We start from the raw sequence: 24,291 nt of genomic DNA, 5'->3' as shown, positions 1-24,291 counted from the left end.
TCTGAGGTGGAGCCATCCACTGCAGGCCAAGTTAGGCAAGTGGGACTGACAGCAGCCACTTCCAAGACACAAGGACACTGTCACACCCCAATGACAGCAACTCTGCATTAGTAAGTGCAACAGCAGTAGCGGAGCTGCTGCTATGCAGCACCAGTAAACATGCCCTACCCCAAGCACTGCTCACTGGGCTTCCCATGAGCTGCACAAGCAGCAGGGCCTGAGGATCCACTACAGGCAGAGACCGGGCTGTGCTAGAGCATGCAGGTGGGCTGGGGCCTGTGGCCAAGATCAGAGTAACACCACATCGTGTATACAGCACGAGGGTGCTGGTGCAGCAGTACTCTGTGTGACACACCACCACCCCCAGAGAAGCCTATTGGTAACCAGGACAAGACCCTGCTTAGAGTGATGTTTCCTCAGCTCAGGAAACCCCTGTCCTGGGGCTGGTTCCACATCTGTCTGGCACAGGGTTAAACCCACAGCTGGAACCAGGGCAGGGGAACAGCCTGTTGAGGAGCAGGGGTGGCCCTTCCCTGCAGACACAGCACCCTTGCAGGACAAGCAGTTAAAACTGACATAACTGTGATTTATTAACATGAATTAAAATGCCCAACCAGTGCTGCAATGTGACAGTATATTAAAAAAAAATTAAAGATCATATACTGTACTACTTTCACAAAGATCACACCTTTTTTTTTTTTTTTTGCAAAAAAGAGACTTCTTATATACAATACTATATCAAATGAAAGCAGCTTTAAGCCATTTTACAAGCCAAAGAAATACAGTATTTACAGCACTCGTCAGGGACATTAGAAACAGTCTATACATTAAATTACAATTTCTGCAAATAACTGATGAAACAAAAAGCCATGTCCACACCAAAACTAGAAAAATCTGTATTGCCTTGTTTCCTAGCGCTATGCACACAGAGAACTGCTGACAGAAGAAAACAGGGAGGGGGGGAAAAAAAAGGTTGTTAGTGCCATCACTGAGCCTGTGTACTTATTTAATTACATATGTATAAAAGTAATATAGAAAACATTCACTAAATGAATTTAACTGCAACAATAAAACTTTTAAAGATTATGCAGCATCAAACCTACTGCCCGAAAAAACAGCTGGAATGTCCACTTACAAAATCAAAAGAAATACCTAATACTGGCTTATAACAGCACGTCTTCCGGAATTGTAAAAAGCAAAAAATGGAAAGAATACAACGCAGGAGGAGCACTGGTGTTTGCTTTTATACAAAGTCTCATGTACAAGCTTTAAAAAGTACCTTCCGCAGGTACAGAGGAAATATACACAGTTTATCTTACACAACATTGTAAAAATGTTTAGGCTGGGGAAGCTGGTTCGTCAGTGCCACCCTGACCCATGGTAGTTGTTCTGGAAGGTGGGTGGCACCTGTGCTCTGTGGATGGGGAGCTGGCCAGGCAGGGGCGAGGCCTGCTGCTGCCCCTGCACGTGGGGGAGTGGCACTGCCCCAGGGTGTGCGCAGAACCCCGAGGCAGTGGCCGTGGCAATACTGTTTGGTCCTTGAGGTTGGATGTGGGGACCCTGCCCAGGAAGCGGGCAGTGCGGCCCCGTTCCAGCAGGCTGATGTTGAGGTCCAGGTCCTAATGTCGTGTGATGCGGGGCTGGTGAGGAGTAAGAGGACACGCTTGTGTGAGCAGTGGAAGGGAAATGGGGGGGTCCTTGGTGGGATGGGTGGTGTAACCCTTGTGCTGCGGATGGTGGGTGATGCCCCGAGCCCATAACGCTGGAGGGGGGTGGGGGTGGGGGTGGTGGTGCAGAGTTTACAACATGCTGGTGTTGTGCTTGCAAACCTTGGTGTCCAGCTGGGGGGTGGGGAGGTTGGTGGTGGGGGAGAGGACCTGGGGGTGGAGGTGGCGGTGGCAAATGGTGACCAGCAGCCTGAGAATGGATGTGCGATCCAGGAGCTACGGCCATGGCGTGCACTGGACCGACAACGTGTGCTACAGAGTGCTGCTGATGAGTACTTTGCTGCTGTACAAGGTGAGATCCTGGAGCAGGGGGTGGTGGAGGAGGAGGTGGAGCAGCAGACGCCGATGCCTGGTGATGAATACTGGGGTTCTGAGAGGGCAGGAAGTGCCCTGCAGTTACATGGTGTCCTGGCACCGTCTGCTGACCGGCAGCGCCAGGAAGTGCTTGGTTTGGTCCAGATGAGAAGACAGTCTGCTGGGGTAGGCTGCCCTTCAGCTGACTGTAACTCTGAAAGTTTCCAGAGGGCTGCTGGCTTTGATAGTAAGTAGAAGAAGGAGGTGGGGGTGGTGGTGGAGGGGGAGCACTGCTGTTCAAACTTTGTTGGTTAAACTGGCTGTAAGAAGCTGAAGATTGTCCTGAAGTTGTCTGAGTGAAGAGGGGCGGGCCGCTGGCCTGCTGCTGGCTGCTGGGCTGAAGGGTCGGGGCTGCTGGGTAGAAGTTGCGGTGCGTTTCCCTCTGTGGCGTTCCCACCTGAGGTGACTGTGGGTGGTGAGGTCTGTATGGAGATCCCAGCTGCTGCGAGTGGGGCTTTGGTGACAGGTAACCGTGCTGCCCGGGCGTGTGTGGGGTTGAAGCCTTGGGGGGATTCTCTATGTGGGGCGAAGGCGGGCAGTGCAGCTTCAAAGGTGCAGAAGGCAACTTCTGTGAGTGGGAAAGCTGCTCAGCGGAACTGCGTAGATGCGGTTGAGATGGATGGGTTTTTGAAAGTGCCTGGACGTTGTTTGTTGGCTGTTTTTGCTGCCCCTCAGATTTGGGGTGATTGGCACATTCGGCCTCAGGGGCACTAGCTGCAGGTTCCCAGTTCGAATCCGGCTTTGGGGGTGTTTTCCCAAGTGACTGTGTTGAAACTACAGGACTCGGTGATGAGGGCTGGAATGGAAAGAACATCAGTCAGTGCAGAACATTCAAAATACTCAGCTCTCTCTGCTCAGAACATTGTTCTCTCCTGATGGTGAAAAAGAGATATATGCTTGGTATAAGAAAAACAGTGACAACAGAAACCTTAAACTTAGCAAGACACTACATTTAGCAAGTATGCATCAATCATTCAATCATCCAAGTCAAAGGACTAGCAAGTGGCTTTTAAAGCAGGAACAGAAGTTCAACCCATGCAGGCAAAGCAAAAAAAGCTGTTACTCTTTTAAAGTTTTAGACTGCTGAGTCTGAAAGAAGTAATTCCAGGTAAGACCATTTACAAGAATAAAGCCACTTTCAGAGTGACAGAACATCCTAGAATTGGCATGCTGCAAGCAAAGCGACTGAACATGACAATCTGAATTACTTCAGTTAATACTGTACAGGCAGCACAGCAGCTACGCAACACCTTCTGCATCTCAGTGCCGAAATGTCATGGCAAGAGCGAGCTCCTGTAAAGGTACCAAGTACATAGCAGTGTTGGGGCTGTCAGAGCTGACTGCCTGCCAGTTCCTCAGTGGGGACACTGAATCCACAGACATAATCTCTACTGTGTTTCCAGAATGAAGAACCTATGTAAGTGTAGCTACTGAAAGAATAGGACATAAATAAGCTAGCTAGCATGTACCACCAACACTGCTACAGTGGTTTACCTATGTTAAATTACTGCACAGCAGGGTCACACATGTACTTGTTCCTCTAAGTAGTAAAACATGATTAAATTTTGGTTTTAAGGTGAATCAGAGATACATGTACATCTTCACCTGCACATTACACAGTGCATGTACGTCACACCCTGTGCATTACCTTGCTTGCTTTTGATGGACTCTTGCAACTCCTCTGTGAAGTATCTGGGGACGGACATTCAGAAGGAGGCTCTGGATTTTCAGGATCGGGTTCTACAGACATAAAGCAGAAAGAAATGTAAATGTGGGAAAATCAACTGTTTTGCAAAGATCACTAAGCACGTTATATCTGACTTTAAAAAAGCTATTAAAGTTGTTGTAAAGAGACTATTCGATATGGCAAGTGTCACACAAGGTCATCTGCTTACTGACCTTCCATAAATTCAGTGAAAGAAGGGACCTTAAGCTGCAACTGGGAAATGAGATTTGAATGAGATGAAGGTGGAGACTGAACATGAGACGGTGAGCATGGGCTACAAGGTGATACTTCCCCTACAGATGAAGCAGACCCAAACATAACATTAAAATGAGCATGTGACTACCACAGGGGAACTGGTTAGATTTATCTGCCTTCAACATGATACTCACCACTGTCCTTGTCTTTCCTGTGGTCACTGAGAAGCAAAGCTCTCTGGTAACTTCGTTCTCTCACTTGTTCCACAGAGGTTGATGCAGTCCTGGAAGAGAGCAGCAGAGTTTAAATTTAAGAGGCTGTGCTCCCACAGACCAAATTTAGGACTATGTATATGCAAATACTGGGCCAGAAGAAATTTACAGTGTTTAAGAGCCAAGTAACTGGTTTTACATAAGGAATGTGATTTGTTAAGTATTTCATAACTGTTTTCTCCCACTACAACTGATTTCCTGCAACCCTGTTACATTACAAGAACTGACAATTCCCCTTAATATGGAAACAGCAGCTGTAGACCTGAGGGTGGTGGTGGTGGGTATCTTTTTCTAAGCAGCTGAAAAGTCAAAACCTACAATAATAATTCAAAAAATAAAAGGTTGCAGATACTGCTTCATAGTCTCAGTTTTTAGAAAACTCTTTTCTTCCTACACTGAAAATGTTATTATTTTTCTTTAATAATTTGCTCTTTAATAGTGGCTCCACCCTTGTAAATACTGCACAACCTCAAATGTGTCTCTAAGCTTCTACACTTGCCAGACAGTGGGTATGATGTGACAGTCACATCTTCTTTCTTATAATCAATTATGTCTGACAGTCCCGCCATGATCAAAAAGAACATGAACAACAGCACTCTACAAAACTAAGTTTTTCTTTCAGGCAAGAACATACAGCATTACTCTCCAATAGCTGTTGTACTAAAATAAACTCTGGTGCTGTTGTCTGCAGGATTACTGCAAAAACTTACTAATAAATTCTTCCCTGTTGAGCCTGTTTTCACATTCTTTGCTTACAATATAGTACCCTAGTTTCTGCATGGGGAACTTACAGTCCCTTTCCAGTGAAACTCTGAAGACTGCACTTACATTCTCCCTTCAATTGGCTCTATAACATCCTTCTAGTCTGGAACAGCTGGAGAATCTGAGCAGAAGGACATTCAACTTCTCAGCCCATGTTCACCCCAACACTGTCAGGCCTTCTCTACTGCATGAAGAACATCTGCAGGGTTTATTTTGTGCTAGTAACATTTTGGAGACAGCACCACCACAGTTGACCTTCTACCTTAAGGCTACCAAAAACGCAGTGGAGAATGTTGTGCAACACTTGTACAGACTGAAGTCATTCCATCTCATCCTCCTTCACACACTATCTCTGCCCAGGACTTTTGGTGGTTGGAGTATCTGGCATGGCATCCAACAGAGCATATGGTCTGCACACAGGGGAACCATTTAATGATGATAAACAACAATGCAAGTATCACCAGCGCTCTTTACCTGAGCAGAAGGAACTGTTAGGCAGACTGCATGCAGCCCTACACATTGCACTTAACTAACAGCAAACACCACAAACACATTCCAACCAGGTCACCAAAAAACAGGCTCCTAATCATTACAGATTATTCTCCTGTTCCACCCATCTTCCCTACAGTACTTTTGGAAAGCTTTTGAGATTTCAGATGAAAAACCTTCTCTTCAGCCCACAGAAAAAGCAGTGGAGATACAGCAATGTGTGCAGAGCTAAGGCCATGCTGAAAATCCAACTCTAATCTCTTCACAGGCAGCATAGCACCCTTCCCATCCTACTGCCACACTGTCCTCCACACACTGTAGCAAGCACACAGCCCAACCTGTGCAATGGTGGAGGGAACATACCTGAACACCCATCCCACCTTCGTCTATGCAATTTTACACTCTACAAAACTAGGCAACTTGCCTTGCTCAAACCAATTTCTATTTTACTCTTAAGGAATAAAAAAGCAAAGCATAATGAAAGTAAACTAAGTTAACCAGTACATTATGGGTAATGTTCACTATCTTCTAATCTGTATGACATTATCTTCTCTATTTCTGATAATAAAGAGAAGACAACTCTTTAGTGGAAGGGCTTCCAAACAGTAATCTGTATCTGTACCTGTATCAATGAAAACTAGGTTTCAAATAGAAACAAATTAGAATTAAGTAAACAGTTCTTCAGCACTTCAGTGCTATAGAGCTGTGGCTTACCACTGAACTTCTGGTTCATTCTTCTCACTGGAAGATGATTCCTTAATCGTACTGTTGTTGCCAGTGTCTTCTGGAGCTGCGTTAGAAGCAGTAGTTGGCAGTGGTACTGCCAGGTTTGCAGCGCTATCAGTCTGCTCCCCATTTTCACCACTGTTGTTATACCCATCATTAGCACCATTGTTACTACTTATATTTCCTCCAGCAGCAGCATGAGGAGATACAGTAACCAGAGGGAAGTTCTCTGTCTTTGAGCCACTTTTTCTAGCTTCTCGTTGTCTCTTACGGTATTCTAGTAAGGATACCTAAGAAGAGAACAAAACAAAATAAAACAGTATTAGAAGGGAAGCTCACTTGTTTCCTTTCTCATGGTTTTGATTATATGTGTTATTTCAGTAAGATACACCATTTACTTGGTTCTAAAGAAAACAACAGATTGTTGAAGATGTTTCACCACATCTGCAGTGCATTTACAGAGTACTGAGCTACTAATGGCTCTAAGGACAACGTAAAAAAGATAAACGCTTCTGGCAAGAAAAGAAGTGTGCATTCTGCCTCACGGAACAGGCAGCAGATGATGCAGGTTAGCCACGACTTTGCTGCTGAAGTCGTACTGTTGGTTGAAGATACAAGGACTTCACAGTTTTTCCTGGAACTGCAGCATTACTAAGAGTATGCTGACACAGTAAAGCTAATTTTAAGAGATGTCACATCCTGCTTTCAGTCTGACTCCTTCATATGAAAAACCCACTACACTTCTGCTTCATTCTACTACATGCAAAGGATTCGCTCACCCCTACATACGTTTTTCTTAACATACAGAACTCTCAACTTCAGCATTCTTTTCTTATGTTGAATTTGTGTCTTTACTGCACTCTAAAAGAGACTTATGAAGAATATATGCTAAATTCCAAGTAAAGTTTCTTACAAAAAACTGACACATGAAAGAAAAGTGGCTTCTTGTTTATATGTATGTATATATAAAAATCACTATGCAGAAGCTTCCACAGAATAAAAACCAGTTTAAACAGTAAATTACTGTGAGAAAAATAAACTTTCAGATGTTTTCACTATGTACCTACAGGATCTGATGCAGAAAGCTGCAAGTAGTGTTGTACTTTATTCAGTACGACGCTAGTTTGGTAGAAATGACATTTAATGCCTTCAGATCCTTCCTTGTGGTTATCAACATCCTACTCTGAACCATCCAAGAAAACAACAAATTGAAGTGCAATAACGAAAAGTTGTTCCATGTTTAACTGGCCTAGTCCTCAGTAAGAGCAGACATCCATTTCTACAGGGAAAACCACCACAGCACCCTGCTTTGTTTGCAGTCCTGGCTTTTTGTTTGCTTTCAGACACATCTATTAGAGACTCATCTATATGTCAGGGTAAGAACAGTTAAAAATATTTGTTTTTTCACAGAAAAAGGAAGAACTTATCTTGCTTTCAAACAATTTGTATGATTTCCACATCCCATCCCATACTTGGGATCCCTTGAAGGATACTGCTTAAAGACAGCTGAAGTATTAAGAATGGATGAAATCTGTCGTGTGGGCCCTATGTACAAGACCATATTGAAATGGGTGAACTTGTAAAATGGTGAGAGAAAAATAGAGGAGAAAATGCCCACAGAAATGTTGAAATATAGAAAAAATGTTTAATAACTGCATAAGGATATTTGTGTCTCACTTGATCCTAGGAAAAGGCTTCTATTCTCCTACAAAAATACTGAACTCTACCTTCTCCTTAGCCAAGATGCCTCATCCCCTTTTTACATTGTGAAAGATGCTTTCTTTGCTTGTCCTTCGAAAGCCTAAACCCCATTCTTTCAGGGGCACAGACAGATCTTCCCTGGTTATTTCTTCAAACTGAGTCTTTTAGACAGGAACCCTGGGTGAGTGTCAGGGGGGCAGCCACACCATTCTGTGTTTGGAAGATTACTGTAGAATAAACCCTCAGCAGTCACACCCTGGAAGAATCCTTGTCAGCAAGAAAAAGGGGGCAGAGGGTTACTGAAGCACTAAGTGCTTCTGGGATTTGAAAAGAAATAAGTTTAACTTTCAAAGAAGCATATGAACTTACAGAAATTTCAGCTTGTTATGACTCTATGAGGGTAGTATGTATTCTGTGTAACAGATTATATAATATTTAGTGTCATACACAACCCTTTCAAACCTGAGAAGTAATTCTTTATTCAACAGTTCATGTAAGACTTATGAAATTAAAGTGAATTTGTACCTATTACTTAGAAAAAATACATTTACTAGTGGGTGTATGCGGCTTTACTTTACTGAATAATGTCTACTACATTGTAGTACCTAAACATCAGCCATCAGCTGGATTTTACTATATTATGGTTCTTCCTGCTATAGAAGTATCATTAGCAGACTATGTGAGAGAGAACAAATGATTCTTAAAATTATAACCTTTTTCTTCTGTGGAGGATTCTGGGGTGTGCAATTTCCATCCATCAAGCTGTCGCTATTGACAGTCCTTCCAAAGCCAGATGCAATTCCATCTTCTGAAGTACAAAAAACAGATGCTTCCATGAACATGCCTCTAGCATCGTCCTGAATCAGGCACTTTGACTCACTTATTCTGAATCCACCTCCTACCTCCAACTGATGTGAAGGGGTCAAGTCCCTCAAATTAGAATTCATTGAGAAATTTACACCTGTCCTGTCGGGACTTTTTACCCAGGAAGAATAAATTGTGCCCCGCCCACAATGAGCAGTTTCTAGTTGGCTGTTTGAATCAGTCCTATCATGTGGGGGGGCTTCCAGGTTTTTATGCAGTGCACTTTGCTCAATTACTTCGAGTCCCAGCTGGAGGTCTGACACAGATTCCATTTCTCCAGTGCACTGCCGTGTGACATCAGTCCTATTCCTTGGACTGGAATATCCAATAGTCTTGATTTCTTGCAGGCCCATTTCTGTCAGGTTGGAGTTTCGGAAAGAATTCAGCGCTAGAATTGATGCTCTATCATAGCTCTGTGTGAAGAAAAAGCATGTCAATTGGTTTTCCACACCTGAAGAAAACTGCAATTATTCTGACATTCAGTTGTGCCTTTAAGTGGGATTAAAGGCCTTCCAGTACCATGAATTTATCTAAACAGTTCTACAGCCACTTATTTCTACAATTGCCATGTACTAGGTAAAAACATTTTAATAAAATGCACATTAACCCAAGCCAAAATAAACTTTAAAGGCCAGGTTTTATTTACGTAAATAGGCAGAGGAAGGGGAGAAGCTTCAAGAGGAGCAAGTCTCTGACCAGGAAGTTACAAAGCACTTGCTTCACTTCAGCATAAACAGGATCCTCTGCATCAAAATATGTATTTCAAGAAGAACAGGGGGGAGCTTTTCTGGAACAATATAAAACCCAGTATATTGTAGAAAGGAAAAAATATAAATCTTAAATCACAGAAACGTCTTCTGTACTTCTTAAAACTTAACCATGAAAACCCCAGCACAGACCCATGGCTGGAAGCAGCTTTTCTAAACCAGTATGGTTTGTCATGAATCCTTTTATCCCTTTAAAATCTGTATCACAAAATGAAAATTCCTAAGTAAAACCCTTCTTCTGAATCAGATAAACATCAAAATATTCAATTACAGTAGTTTACACAATTGTTAAATTCAGTCAACATTCAGTTCAGTCAACAGCTGTGACTGTATGGAAAATTTTGTGTATTTTTTCACCTAAAAAATAAAACATCCTTATCTGTGTTTAAGTCCCAGGGAAGAGTATTTAGATCATTCATTTACATGACTCACCAGAAATGAAAGTCTTCATTAGTATAACCCACTGAATCTTTTTGCTATTACTTATTTTTACCCACTCCTTTTAGGTGCCATTAAGTTTACTGTTCAACACCTTTATGCAAACTGCACAATTATCAAACAGAACTGGAGCTCCGTGTTGCTGTGGAACGCTTCCTGTGCAGGTAGAGAGGTCCCTGTGGAAGCTCTCATGTTTCACAACCACACCAGTGGCCTCTCCACCTGTCTCAGCCCTGCAGCAGGACATATCCATCCTGCAGGCTGGGAGTACCCGGGCACATGCCACGGTGCTTGCTGCTCCTGAACTAATCCATCTACAGCCATTTATTACCTTTGTGCTCTGCTCTCTCACACTGAGCATAATTAGGCTCTAAAATAACAATCAAGAGATGTTGGTAACAAGGAGAAATGTTCATTTAAATCTAAATCTACAGCCTGAAAAGTACCAATGTTGGGTTTCTGTTCATATCCATAAATGGCAGTAGTTACTCCTTTCCAAGACAGCTAACGGGGTTTTTAAGCGATACAGAAAAAGAGGAGAGGAAAAACCAGTTTAAAATAGAAAATGAAAATAGGTAAAGTGGAAATACAAAGTAGTAAGCAAATAAACCTTGTAGGGAAGTGACCCTTTACATTCCAGGAAACTTGCAATGGCTGGTGAAAAACATTTACTAAGAACAGTTCAGCCATTCAGGTGAAATCAAGATACCACTTGCAGTTTTAAGACAAACATCCTTACCTCTTGACTGTAAGCTCGCCTTTTTACTTCTGGGGAACTGTCAGGTGAGGAAATATTCTAAATAAGTAAGAAGAAATGGTAAGTCAATTTCTTTTTTAGCCTGGAGAAATATAAAACACCCCCTTTTAGCAGGAGTACAAATACTGATTTACACATGAATGTCTAAATGCATTCTCTGAACACAGTGAAAGTCACTGTAACTCTTACCTCAAAGTGCATGGCATTTCCATGTGTACATGGAGTTACAGGAGTAACTGGCGAATAGATGGGTTTGTAACCATTTCTACAAGCTTCATCTTCTGTTTTTACCCTAGGAGGGGTAGCAAACAATGACGGCTCGGAGGCAGTTATGTCAGCATGAGTCGGTGTGGCATACGGAGAAGGAGTAGGTGTGGAGGTTTCTGAGAACGCAGACTCCAGCAGCTGATACAGTCTTCGTTTTTTTAGTGGTGTGGTTAGATCTGCATGTTAGAATCAGAAAAGAGATGATGATCTAGATACAGTAATTACAGTTGTTTATGTACTCATAAACATTACAAATTCCACAGTAAAAAATCAGTAAGATTACAAAAACGTCTTAAGAGCAGGCTTCCTGAAAGATGAACTCTTAACCACCTACAGGCCTCCTGAAAACAAAACTCTTCACAGCCCACATTTATCACTAACTGAAATTTCTATGAAAGAATAATGGAAAGACCTTGTCTATGTTTCCAGAAAAGGAAAGTCAACTTCAATGCATTTTTGAGACTCTTTAGCTAAAAAGCGGAAATTCCAAGCTCAGGACTGCACACAGAAAATATCTGATACTCTCTGTATCCTTACAGAAACATGTTTAGTTTTTAGCGCATTCCTATTTTGTATTATGCTTACAAGCTTAGACAGCTTTTCCCCTATGTGCAACATAACACCCTGAATTTCAAACGAATTCTGAATACATAGAACATGAATTTATAATCTAACCCCTTATACTCGTAGTCAAAAACATTAGCCTTTTGCTGACTGTACACACTTTGAGATATAGTGGTTACTCACCTAGTATCGACTATCCATTAAAGGGGGAAAAAAATCCCAACCACTATGCAACTAAGTATTTCTTTCAAAGAAAGTATAAGGATAGAGTGCAAATATCCCTGGAGTTTTCATTAATGTTACTTAAAAACATGCTCCTCCACATTTACCTACTCTGACAAAGCTCTTATGTACTGTATTAGTGAAAGCTTCACCTGTTAAGGAACAGCTGTCATTCAGTAATAAAGGACTTTTATTTTCACCGTTGATGGCTGGACTTCTAGATCTCTCTTGTGATGGTGAGTTAAATCTATCAATCATTGTTGAATTTTCTTCTTCCAAAGCTTGCTTCAACCAACGCTGTAATAAAACAAGTTCAAATCAGTGCCTTAACAGTTTAGTGATAACCATTTCAAGCCATGTTCCACATGACAGAACTGCTTTGCTAACCAGCTTTGTTCTGCCTGAAATTGTGCTAACAAATGAAGACTCATCTTTAATCAATCTGGGATGGGGAACCACAATGAAGGGAAGCATTACCTTCTTACAAGAGCCAGTAATGTTTTCCACAGGTTCTTTTTTCCTCCTCTTTTCTGAAAGGAATGGTGAAGTAAAACGAATATAGTGCTTCGGAGTTGAATATACATGTGGGCTGTAAGTGAGACCTGGTAAAGAATTCAGCTGAGTAGCCAAAACTTCAGGGTCCGTAGTTATGCGCAGAGGCCTTTCTGATAGACTGTCTGTAGGCTTCCCCGTTTTATCACTCTTTTCACTTAACCATTCACTGACCAAGTGCTAAGCAGAGAGAGAGAAAGAAAATTAGTAGTTTATAAGTGGTTTTATCCGTGGCTTTTAGGGTTTTTTTAGTCTATTTATTCCACTGCTACACAAACCAGAAAACTGCTAAGTTGCCAGTTTGAAAGTTTAAGAATACACAGGGCAAGAATGAGGACAGTTTTACTGCAATAATGAGGGCAGCAGAAAGAATCAGTATAGATCTGCTCTGTATACCGAAGCTTTGGGGGTTTTACTTTTTGGGTTCTATTTGTTGTGGTTGGATTTTCTTGGTTTTTTTTCCTTTGTAGACTAACATTTAGAATAGAATCACAGAATCGTTAGGGTTGGAAAGGACCTTAAGATCATCTAGTTCCATCTCCCCTGCCATGGCCAGGGACACCTCACACGAAACCATGCCACCCAAGGCCTCATCCAACCTGGCCTTGAACACCACCAAGGATGGAGCTTTCACAACCTCCCTGGGCAACTCATTCCAGTGCCTCACCACCCTTACAGTAAAGAACTTCTTCCTTATATCCGATCTAAACTTCCCCTGTTTAAGTTTGAACCCGTTACCCCTTGTCCTGTCACTACAGTCCCTGATGAACAGTCCCATCCCCAGTATCCTTGTAGGCCCCCTTCAGACACTGGAAGGCTGCTCTGAGGTCTCCACGCAGCCTTCTCTTCTCCAGGCTGAACAGCCCCAACTTTCTCAGCCTGTCTTCATACAGGAGGCGCTCCAGTCCCCTGATCATCCTCGTGGCCCTCCTCTGGACTTGTTCCAACAGTTCCATGTCCTTTTTATGTTGAGGACACCAGAACTGCACACAATACTCCAAGTGAGGTCTCATGAGAGCAGAGTAGAGGGGCAGGATCACCTCCTTCGACCTGCTGGTCACGCTCCTTTTGATGCAGCCCAGGACACGGTTGGCCTTCTGGGCTGCGAGCGCACACTGAAGCCGGCTCATGTTCGTTTTCTCATTGACCAACACCCCCAAGTCCTTCTCTGCAGGGCTGCTCTGAATCTCTTCTCTGCCCAACCTGTAGCTGTGCCTGGCATTGCTCCAACCCAGGTGTAGGACCTTGCACTTGGCATGGTTAAACTTCATAAGGTTGGCATCAGCCCACCTCATAAGCGTGTCGAGGTACTTCTGGATGGCATCCCTTCCCTCCAGTGTTTCAACCGAACCATACAGCTTGGTGTCATCGGCAAACTTCCTTAGTATTTAATTCTCACTGAACATACTATATAAGTGCCCAGATCAACTGTACTTATGACACAAATTCAGTAGCAGAATTCCAAGACAAATTTTAAACTTGAGCCCAAGCATCTAAGCTGAAGAGAAATAGTGTGATGTTAATAGAACTAAGAAAACCCCTCATCACAAAGCACTAATGACTAAAGAATCTTCCCTCCAAACATGCACGTAATTTTTGACCATTTCAATGCATTCACTTCAGAACAGCTATCGCAAAAGCATTAGAAGGTAATGATTTCCTTTGAGATACTCTGTTTGCTACCATTAAAACACTTTCTAAAGGATATGATGAACAAATGAAGGAAAGGCAACTTTTATTTCCTTCTAAATTAACAGCTTTATGTTTTGGTTACGTAAATTATTTCAGCTCATCTAGGAAGTACTTCCCTTAGAAAGCATTTGTTCCAAAATTGTTCTGCAAGACGTATTTTGGAAGTCTCTTAAAATCCAAACTAACTTTACCAATGCATGTTACACACATCTTTTAAAATCTCTTAATTTATTACCAGCTAGTGGCTATGTAATGGTGATTTTTAAATAAGCGAGTCAACATTTTGTTTTAAAAACCTATACACAGCATAGTGATGCAGCAGCCTGTGATTTTTTAAAGCTCTGTTAAAGTCCATCCTCTTCTCCCCCAGCCCTTAAGACACATACCTTCTTTGTTTTAGGATACTTAGTAGGGCATTTATTAAGTGCTGGAGCTTCCGTTTCAGTAACCATTTCAGTAACAACAGTTTCTGCTTCAGGCTCAGCTACCAGTGCAGCATTCTCAGTTTCATTGTGTTGTGAAGTTACTTCCACATCAGGAGAAGATGGCTGAATATCTGAACACATGCTGACAGTTCTGTGTCGTCTGCGTTGCTGTCCAATATGAGTTCTACTCCGAGAGAAGCTTTTTCTCTGTTTAGCTCTATTAACTTTGGCTGGGGTAGGCTTGGTGGCAGTTTCTTCTTTTGCTGGTTCCTGGTACAAAAGAAAAGTCTAGTAAACAGATCCCACACACATGTAAAGCTACATATCTATCTTAAAATGAAATGACAGTTCTCCCTTCCTTTACAGGTCCAAAAAGCCTCTATTTTGCTGCTGCAGTTAGAACTAAAATACTTCAGATATAGTATTTCTATCCGTCTTTAAGGCAAACTACATTATCTCCTGCATTTTCCTCCCAAGCACCTACCCTATCACTGGCAGAGTATTCACACACACCAGTCACTGCTTAGATCAGCAAAGATTTGTGCAAGAACTGCTATACCACACTCATTCACACATAAGCTAGAAATCAGCTGCTTACATCATGATGTCTTTCAGTCTAATATATTTTGTAATTTATAGTTTACAAAGTGGTTAGCATTTTCACAAAAGGTACTTAATAGCATGCTGACAGAAATAACCTGAACTGAGAATCTGTACGAGTATTTGCAAAGTAAGAAACATACTAGTATCCAGTGACAACAGAGTAAAAAACTTTATGAAACATTAAGTATCATCTGCCAGAACTCAAAACAAAGTACGGCTTAGTAATTATTTTCCTTTAAAAGAAAAAAAAGAATTATAATCTATTCCTGAGTAACCCACCGAAAAAGCAAATTGTTCTCCACTGGTTATAGAGAGTGCCTAAGGAAAGCAGTCTCCTGTGCCTGAAGCCAGCATCAGTACATACATCCTACATCCTATCCTGAACTTCAGAGAGACTGAATTATGCAGCTGGAGTGTGTGCTCACCTGCATTAACTAATGTAACTGAAATTCCTCATAAATTAATTCTGTATGTGTTTTCTTGGGGGGGGGGGGGTGGGGTGTTAAAAAAAAAAAAAAAAATCAAGAGCCAATATAATGTCAAAGAACTACATAAAATTTGGTCAAATGTATTTGAATTCAGAGAAAATAAACCCAAGTATTTCATACATCTTAAAGTGCAGCTTGACATCCACTGATAAAATATTGCTATTTTAAAGCTAGCTTTAAAATAAAGTTCCAGGTAACTACCTGAATAAATTCAGCATCATTGAGAATCTGTGCTTCCTTGCATTCTGATTTAACCTCAGTTTTTGCTGTGCTGATTCTTTCCAAAGCCTGTTCTCTTCTTTTTTCTCTCTTTTCTAGTCTGGCAAAAGCTTGCAGGATAGCTTCCATCTTCCGTTCTTCTCTTGTCTGAGGATTTAATAATAATTAACTTTCAGTCAATCTTTCCTGTATGTAAATGCTATTAAAGTACTTCAGAACGTGTTCAGTGTGTGTTGACATGAAGATCAACTTCAGCAGAAGCTCAGAGGAAAGGGAGATGTTACAGTGACAATGACTGTAATTATTACAGACTTCTGAAGAAAGGCTTGCATTCATGCCAACCCTGACAAACAAGAGTCGTCCTGCTTTGGATTTAAGAACTTGCTGAAACAGTGATTTACTAATAAATCACTGGCCTATAAGCATAAAAAAAGAACACACACCTCTGAGCCACTTACTTGCATGTATAGTATTTATAAACAATAAAACACTAAGGACCAGAAAGATATAAAATACCTGTATGAAACAACCAACAGTAAAGTAAGCACCATTAGCTTCTGACCCAATTTTCCAAGTGCCACAAACTACATCAAAACATACAATCAGCATCCAGGAATCACTATTCAAAATAAGGTAACATTAGGTCACACAGAGGAACTGAATTTTCTGTCTACCCATAATTCAGGTCCTAGTGCTGTGCAGAAGCAGATCCCTTCACCTGCACAGTGGTGGCAGAACTGCGGGCTTCTATTACAAACTTTTGGGCATTTCTTTATAAATGCCTGTAGTTCCAACAGTGCACTGATATCCACCATGTGTTTATATCAAAGAAAGAATACCTGCAAATATATTGCTTGTATGAGCGAAAGAGGAACCAGGGTATGTTTTGGCACTGAACCTGCCTATGTTTGCTTGGTAAAATACAAACTCGCAATTATAGGCAATCCTCATAATGGAGCTAGAGAAATAATTACATCTTTAACTACTACAGCAACTGTGCTGTAACTAAGTTTCCCAGAGTGTTTTACTTTTGTAAGAATACAAATATGAAGTGCCAACAACTCCCTCCCACCTCCCCCCTGCAAAAAAATAGCCACAAGACCCAGTACATTCAACAGTGTTTGGTGAGAATCATTTCTCAAAAGCATGACAGGACACTGCTGTATGTTAGTGTCAGAGCTCATGCTGTCATTCTTCGGATTTTTTAAGTAAAATATGTATTTTAATGAATGGATTTTGCTTTCTTACGTCTCAAACACAAATCTCATAATTTCTGCTACTGACAGAAATGTACAAAATACTGACCAACAGGAATGTACACCCCATCCCCCTTGTTTTCTAAGGTCTGGGCAGATGCTGACAGCTTGGTGCCACTTTAAACAAACAATAAAATTAAAGTTCCAAATATTAGTATTTCATTATACAACTTGGCCAAGATTTTGACTGAACTGGTAATTTCAAGTGGCTCACATTTTGAATGCCTAACAAAACAAGTGCATTTTAAAATGCCAGTTTTCTTAACTGTTCTACCAACCTCACGCAAAGTCCTGACTTCCAATGCCATCTATAAAAATGGACATTACAAATAACAAGTAGTAATGAAGAAAGAAAATAAATTCTAGATATTTCTACAATGTCTTTTTTTAAGGCAATAAGAAGTTATGCATGTGAAGATAAAAGCAGCTTTTTGTCAGAAAGTAATGATCAAGCCAGATGAAGTACTCTCAAACAGTAAGCCTTTCATTTTAAGCTGAAGTTCATGTAAGGATCTGACTTCAGATATGCTCAGATTCTATAAGCCTACAAAAAGGCAGCAATTAGCATGGGAAGAGCAGGTGTCACTAAGCCTTAGTGACAGCTTTAGGCAACTACTTGCTTCCCAACTTACCATCTTCCTTTTCCTTTCTGCAATCTGTTCCTCTGATTCCATTTCTACTTCATTGCTAATGGGAGTTTTTTCTTCTATATCATCAATAAAATCTGGCTCCTGAAAGATGGAAATGACTGCTTTATAGAAGCTCTACTACTCTTGCAAGCCAGGGAAAACTAAAAGCTACAGAGAACTTAGAATCCTCAGATCAAAATTAACTAAGCCAATAAGTCAAGACAAAAATGTAAAAAGAACCCAAATATTCACCTGTATCCCTGTATAAAGCTGTAAATATGATCACCTGCCTAGATCTATTTCATTCTGAGTTTAGACACAATCTTTAACATACTGCTCTTACTGAAATTTTGGGTGTCCATCCCCACTCCCCACCCCACCAACCACAAAAAATACCCCAGAATTAAACCTCCAAACCAATAAAAACTTTTGGGCACTATCACTAGCCACTAAGCCAGCCGCTTTTTAACCAGTCAAAGAATTAGGAGCTTTACATTACACACCCATTAAAAAAAGGCATTAATTTTAGTGAAACAGAATGACTGTTAAAGAAGATGTTAACAAACAATTACAACAAAGTTCTTCTCAGCTTGAAAGTGTATTCTATTAAAGTCACATTTTCCATTTAAACTCTCAGTACAGAATCTAATGCTGTGTCACACCATAAGGAAACACAAGAGTCAGCCAACTAAGAATGGTTCTGTTTTGAAAAAGAAAAAAAACCCACACCAAATCAAACCCAAACAACCCCAAAACATTAAAGAGTGCCTTTGAAAAGAGTGCAGCGTTCACCTGTCCTATATGCAATTTCACTTTTACATAAAGGACTAGAGAAAGTTTGCAGAGGGGTTAACATTTGTCTTAAAAGTACATGTACATTTCCCCATATGCTTTCTTTAAGCATTATACTTTAAGCATTATTATATTACACCCCAGAAGAAAAAAAAAAAAAAAAAAAGGCTATTAACTGACTGGCTTCTATGTTTAGGTATGTTTTAACAGCTTTAGTCTTCTCACAATTCCTACTGTTTAATTTCAGTTTTGAAATACAATGAGTTCTCGTGTGTCTGTTCTATATAAGCACTGTATATTACATTGAAAGCTAAGGTTCCAAATACCAGTTATCATTTGTTATAGCACACACACCCCACACACCCCCCCCAAAGATTACTTAAGATACAAAAAGTTTAAATAATAGCCTCCCTGGAGATCATCATTTGTAACAGTCACATGCCATGCCTTCTGGACATCCAAGTGTGTTTAAGCTATTTACCTACTAAAACCCCAGAACAATTTGATCATCTTATGAACACTGGGGGTCAATATGCTTGTTTGTACCTTATTTCCTTCACTCTTGAGTGATATTAGAAGAACTAGGAAATGACTCACTCACAGAACAACTCCTTTTTCTCTGCCCCTAAATAATCATTAAAAAAACATTATATAGGAAAAAAATCACCACTCCCAAAGAAAAGATCGATAGTTACCAAAATAACCATCTGCTCATGTTTAATGTTTAATAGCTGCTCTGCAAGATCAATCACATGATCTCTCCCACTAGTTCTTTCAAACTGATGTAACTATTTTAAAATTGCCTGCCATGCAGTATCACCAGGTAGCTTCACCATACTATCCATGTATTATCCATTATTTAGCTTCAAAGCACACCCTCCTCATCCCAACTCCCTGAACTCTTGTTTAGTAGAGCTGCAGAGCTCTATTAAACACAGATCTGCAGCCAACACTTTAATATTCTGGGTTGAAGTTTTATTTGCTATTAGGAGCAGGGCTACCAATTTCTATGTTTAAAATTCTATGCTCCCAAATAACACATGCAGCTAAACAGATGACACTTCAGGATGGACTGGGAGCTCCAGAAAGCATGACATGAGGCTTTCACATTAGAGATCCACGAAGAAATTCAGAGGAAGAATGTATGGCTAAAACTGGTATAGGAACCAACGTATCTTTATAGTATAAATAGCAGAAAAAATTCTAAACACCTCAGCCATCATGACTGTTTTTGACAAGTCTTCATACCCCTTTTCAGTGACCTGTTAGAATTCCTTTAGTAACTACAAAAGGAGAGTTTCTGTATTTATAAGCTTTTCTTTCTGACCATCTTTGTGTCAATACCTGGTTATTAGAAATGGACAGCCTGAGGGGAGAGAGCTTCCTTTGTTTATTATCTGCAATTTTTATTTTAGTGGCTGCTCCTTCACAGTCCAATGTGATGTTTTGATTCTGAGTCTCCTTTTCTCTTGAAACATCTTTCTCCTTCTTTCCTTTTTTCCTTCTGGTTTCATATCCAGTATTGATGTTTTCTGTTGGCTCAGAACGTCTGAGAACTGGACATTCAGGATTTTCTTTGAGGCAAGCACAATCCACTTTGTATTTACTAGAAGTAATTAAATACAAGAAGGCATACTTTGATTAGGCTATGTGGCAATGAGACTTTCAATACTAAATCATGCAGGTTGATAATACATTTCACACAGAACATCTACTATGATGCAAACCAACCATATTAAAAGCAGCTGACTCAAGTTTTCACCAACATATATAATATTGCTATAATTCAAAAATCTCATCTGTTGGTAAACAGAATTTGTGGCTGTTTGCCACATGGAATTCTTTAAAATTCAAGGTTAGCATTAGCTTAAAAGATGGAAGACATTTAAAAGCTGGAATATATACCAGGTGGAAGTATGAAAGCAATTAACAGGCATAGGTAAGGCAGACAGTTCTTGGTTTAAACAAAGACAGTAGACGTAATTTACAGAATGAGAACTCAAGAGTCACTTTGAACAATTTTAAGTTCCACCTGGATACACAGGAACTGTTATTCTAACACATTCAACTTACACAGGCTGTCAGCTGCAGGTACTAAACACAACTACTACATACTTCTAGAAGGATAAATAACAAAACCTAAAAATGCCCTATCAACCAGGCAATTTCTCAGGTTGTCTTTATGGGAGGTATGTCTACAACACTTAACAGTGCAAGGTACAGTGAACTAGTCTAAGCTGGAGCTGATTAACACAGGTAATACTCTATGGACATAACTATTCAGATGCAGAAGTAGTGGAGGCGTGCCTGCACAGTACTGCACCCAAGCTGACTTAAGAGCAGACCACAGGAATATGTATTACCTTGGTGCAGCAAAATGTCTAAACAGTTGGACTGATTCTGGACCCAATCAAGTGCACACAAACAGGCTTTTCAATGCTTCAGCTTCCAATGTTAGTATTAGCCTAGGTGCTCTTGCACAATGTACCCATATCCTGTAACATTTCCTACTAGCCATTACTAAACTATCACTCAAAGGCCTTATTTTGCCATCAGATTTCAAAGAGCTGTTTGAACAACAGTTCCTACATATGTCAACCAATTATTTTGTTTACCATTTCAAATCAATGCTCACAGATAATGACAGTTTAATTCAATTAGAGCTTTCCCCAATTCGTAAGAGGAGCAGCAATTATATTCAGGAAAACGTGTAACAGGTTACAGCATCTAAGGCACTAAGCATTCAGTGTATCGCAGCACTCTTAATCACACATTAAACTAACATAACTTATAACTAAAATCCACAGACACTGTACTACAGAGGTACTCTGAAATAAGTAACGCATTACCAAATAGCTCTACATTCTCAACCCTCTACTCTCCCCACACTGTGGGACACCTATATACATTTTAACAGCACATCTTTATTCATATTCACTAAAGCTTGCTTCTTTTCCACGTCATTTGTAAGTAACTGCAACACTGTTGAAATTAGCAGATATGCAATAATAAAAGTAGAGAAAAAACCCTGCCCCCCCCCCCACAGTTCCTTGTAAAAACAAGTGGTTAAGGAGCCCTGTGTTATTAAAGCAGGCAAGAAGTTACACAAAAACAAAGCCACTCTGAATCACAACATAACTTAGTAAGCGTCAGATATATTTTAGAACAGTATGTTCAAATACTTACCAATTTCCATAATCGAAATCAAATGCTATAGTAATCTCTGCTCCCTTTGGAATGTTATGGATGGAGTAAATATAAAGATGAATTGTTCCATCTTCAATTACATGCCTCACCTATATTCAAGAGAACATCATTACATTATGGTTTTTCTTTTTAAAAGTACATGTATAAAAATCATACAGATTATCAGTTTGATTATCAGCTGGGAAACTCGAGGAAAAGGGGACTTTTAAGTATATAAAACCTAATTTAACTTTTGTTTATGCTCACCTCTGCATTTGGCGTACAAGAACGCCTGATAAATCGAGCTTCATTTCCAAAAGTCCTTGCATCAACACACATTTCCAGCCCATGGAATTTGGAATAAAACAAAACAAATGGGTATGGCCTAGAAGAGACACAAGAAAAGCAGAGTTCTGTAATTTTTCAACATATTAAGTATCACTTAGTCTTCAGATTAGTTAGCTTTGTAACATGTCTGACATCATACATCTGAGAATAGCATGTTTAAATTTAAGCTTCATGATTCTTATCAGTACATTCTCCAAATGTATTCTCAAAACACTATAAATCTGAGTTACAGCCCTGAATGTAATTCTTCTGCATAGGACTGAAAGGGAGGAATAGGAACAGGGCAGGCCGTTTATGTGGAAGACATCAGGATAAGATTCTTCGTCTTTCTTACACTTTTCTTGCAGCAGGTCCTAAAATGAAACTAGGGTAGAAATTCAGGCCTCTCACAGAACCATCTAAAAAAAATAGAATAAAATAACACCTCCACATTCCTACCTAACACCCACAGTATCACTAGCACCCAACTCTCCTGAAGAAAGAGAGCCATCTAAATACTTCGCCAAGACATGCTTTAAGTTCTGTGATTACATGTGCCAGGGAACTCTTTCATCTTCACTGAGCAAAAGCTCTGTATTTTATCTCCTCCAGCAGGCCTCCTCAGTTTCCCATGTAGATGTGTCTATGCAGGTAATGGCAGCACTGAAAATAATCCACAGGAAGAAGGAAGCAGTCACCGACTGCTCAGTAACTTGACCACCCGGGAAACTCTGGCAGCGGCAGTAAAATGGCTCCAAGCTGACCTGTGTCCAACTCTGTCTCAGCCTGATGGACTATCATGGTTTAAGCACACCCTTCTGGGTGACTCTCCCCAGTTTATATACTGGGCATGACGTGCTGTGGTATGGAATACTCCTTTGGCTACTCTGGGTCAGGTCTTGTCTCTGCTTCCTTCCAGCTTCTCAAGCCCCTCCTTTACTGGCAGAGAATGAGAGACTGAAAAGTCCTTGATCAGGGTAAGCATTACTTAGCAACAACTAAAACACTGGTGTGTTGTTAGCACTGCTCTCAGACTAAAGCTGAAACACAACACTGCACCAGCTACTACGAAGGAGAAAAATAACTGCTACAGCTGAACCCAGGACATGAACTTAAAAACTCTCTCTCACAAAAGCGAATGTCTTTGCCATCACCTTCTGAATTATTTTAGGATGGTAGAACCTGCCAACCCCTAGTTTAAGGTGCACAACTACCCAACCAAGAATGCAGGAATCCTGTAACCAGGGAAGAACAAAGAAAAAAGAAAACTAACTCCTGAACAGATCTGTAAGGATATCCAGAAGACAAGGGGGAGACCAGATTCCAGCTGCAATTACTTTTTATCGGACAACAGTAAAATGCAAGACACTATTGATAACTAAAACCCACTCATACGTAAGGCAAGAATTTGGCAAAACAGCATTTTAATAGTGACCTTATAAAACATTTGGAATAAACAAACCTTTTAAAGAAATATCCATTAGCTTCAAACTGTTCTCTCAGCATGAACTTCCCTCTGTATTCAATAATAAGTGCATCAGGAGGCAAGTCTTTGGCAGCTTTTAAAATTTTCTTGTTTTTTTGCACGTAGCTCTATAAAGACATAAGTTAATTCATGAAGTATCATTTTCTACATTTTTCCCATTATGAATAGCAGATTATACTTTCACAACTAGCACACAACTCTGTACAAGTAAAACCCCCTCCTTTTTTGTAATTAAACCTCCAGACTGAACCGATCAAACTGTCCTGTTCCACTACCAATGCAATCAGTTATGAATTTATATTCAAAGAATACTTTAGCCTGTGTTCTCCAGTACATGGCTGAACACCAATATATTCATGTTGTCACAGTATGTTCTCACTGTATTCCTTAGTGCACTTAACTCTCATAGCTACTAGGATGAATTGCTGCCCTGTTTTGCGTAACACTTTCAAAAGGATTCAATTCCTTCAAAGGAAAACAAAACATGCAGGCATAAAAGGACATTCATGATTCATTCAAGGAAAAGCAGAACAGGAAAAATAACAAAATAATCAGAAAAAAAAAAATCCTGGGAGTTTCCAAATTTATTTTCAGATCTTTAGATGGAAGGATGGCTTTTAATTAAAAACCAATACATACCCTGACAATTAGTGAACTCACACCTCTCATAACTGTCATCGCCAATCAAAAAGGAAGTAGCCTCTATGTAGGCAAAAGGCTCTGTAAGCAGGGATATTCCTCTAAGGAGGGTGTCCCATATGCCATGATGGTCTTTGAGGGAAAGAAGCAAAGATGCTTCCATTAA

At 40.4% G+C, this 24,291-nt stretch overlaps 1 protein-coding gene across 10 annotated transcripts in view; it reads right to left on the bottom strand.

Moving 5' to 3' along the window:
* Window positions 1-565: 565 nt before the first annotated feature.
* Window positions 566-24,291, bottom strand: part of KMT2E (lysine methyltransferase 2E (inactive)) — a 60,901-nt gene continuing 37,175 nt past the window's right edge. For 5 of the 10 annotated variants that reach the window (XM_080612476.1, XM_080612474.1, XM_080612481.1 and 2 more), the window contains 17 exons: window positions 23,463-23,593; window positions 21,941-22,058; window positions 21,674-21,783; window positions 19,832-20,093; window positions 17,699-17,797; window positions 15,793-15,957; window positions 14,462-14,770; window positions 12,309-12,563; window positions 11,984-12,128; window positions 10,968-11,221; window positions 10,761-10,817; window positions 8,666-9,229; window positions 6,240-6,541; window positions 4,197-4,285; window positions 3,981-4,100; window positions 3,730-3,821; window positions 566-2,877 (listed from right to left, as the gene is read on the bottom strand). In XM_080612476.1, the coding sequence (XP_080468602.1) occupies window positions 1,360-2,877; window positions 3,730-3,821; window positions 3,981-4,100; window positions 4,197-4,285; window positions 6,240-6,541; window positions 8,666-9,229; window positions 10,761-10,817; window positions 10,968-11,221; window positions 11,984-12,128; window positions 12,309-12,563; window positions 14,462-14,770; window positions 15,793-15,957; window positions 17,699-17,797; window positions 19,832-20,093; window positions 21,674-21,783; window positions 21,941-22,058; window positions 23,463-23,593 (4,590 nt within the window). In that variant the 3' untranslated portion in view covers window positions 566-1,359. Of the gene's footprint in view, window positions 2,878-3,729; window positions 3,822-3,980; window positions 4,101-4,196; window positions 4,286-6,239; window positions 6,542-8,665; window positions 9,230-10,760; window positions 10,818-10,967; window positions 11,222-11,983; window positions 12,129-12,308; window positions 12,564-14,461; window positions 14,771-15,792; window positions 15,958-17,698; window positions 17,798-19,831; window positions 20,094-21,673; window positions 21,784-21,940; window positions 22,059-23,462; window positions 23,594-24,125; window positions 24,258-24,291 lie in introns of all 10 variants that reach the window. The other 5 variants (XM_080612475.1, XM_080612479.1, XM_080612477.1 and 2 more) reach the window with 5 other exon arrangements.

The sequence above is a fragment of the Psittacula echo genome (assembly GCF_963264785.1).
Source record: "Psittacula echo genome assembly, chromosome: 1".
Taxonomy (NCBI): Eukaryota; Metazoa; Chordata; class Aves; order Psittaciformes; family Psittacidae; genus Psittacula; species Psittacula echo.
This window is presented reverse-complemented; position numbering and strand designations above follow the sequence as displayed.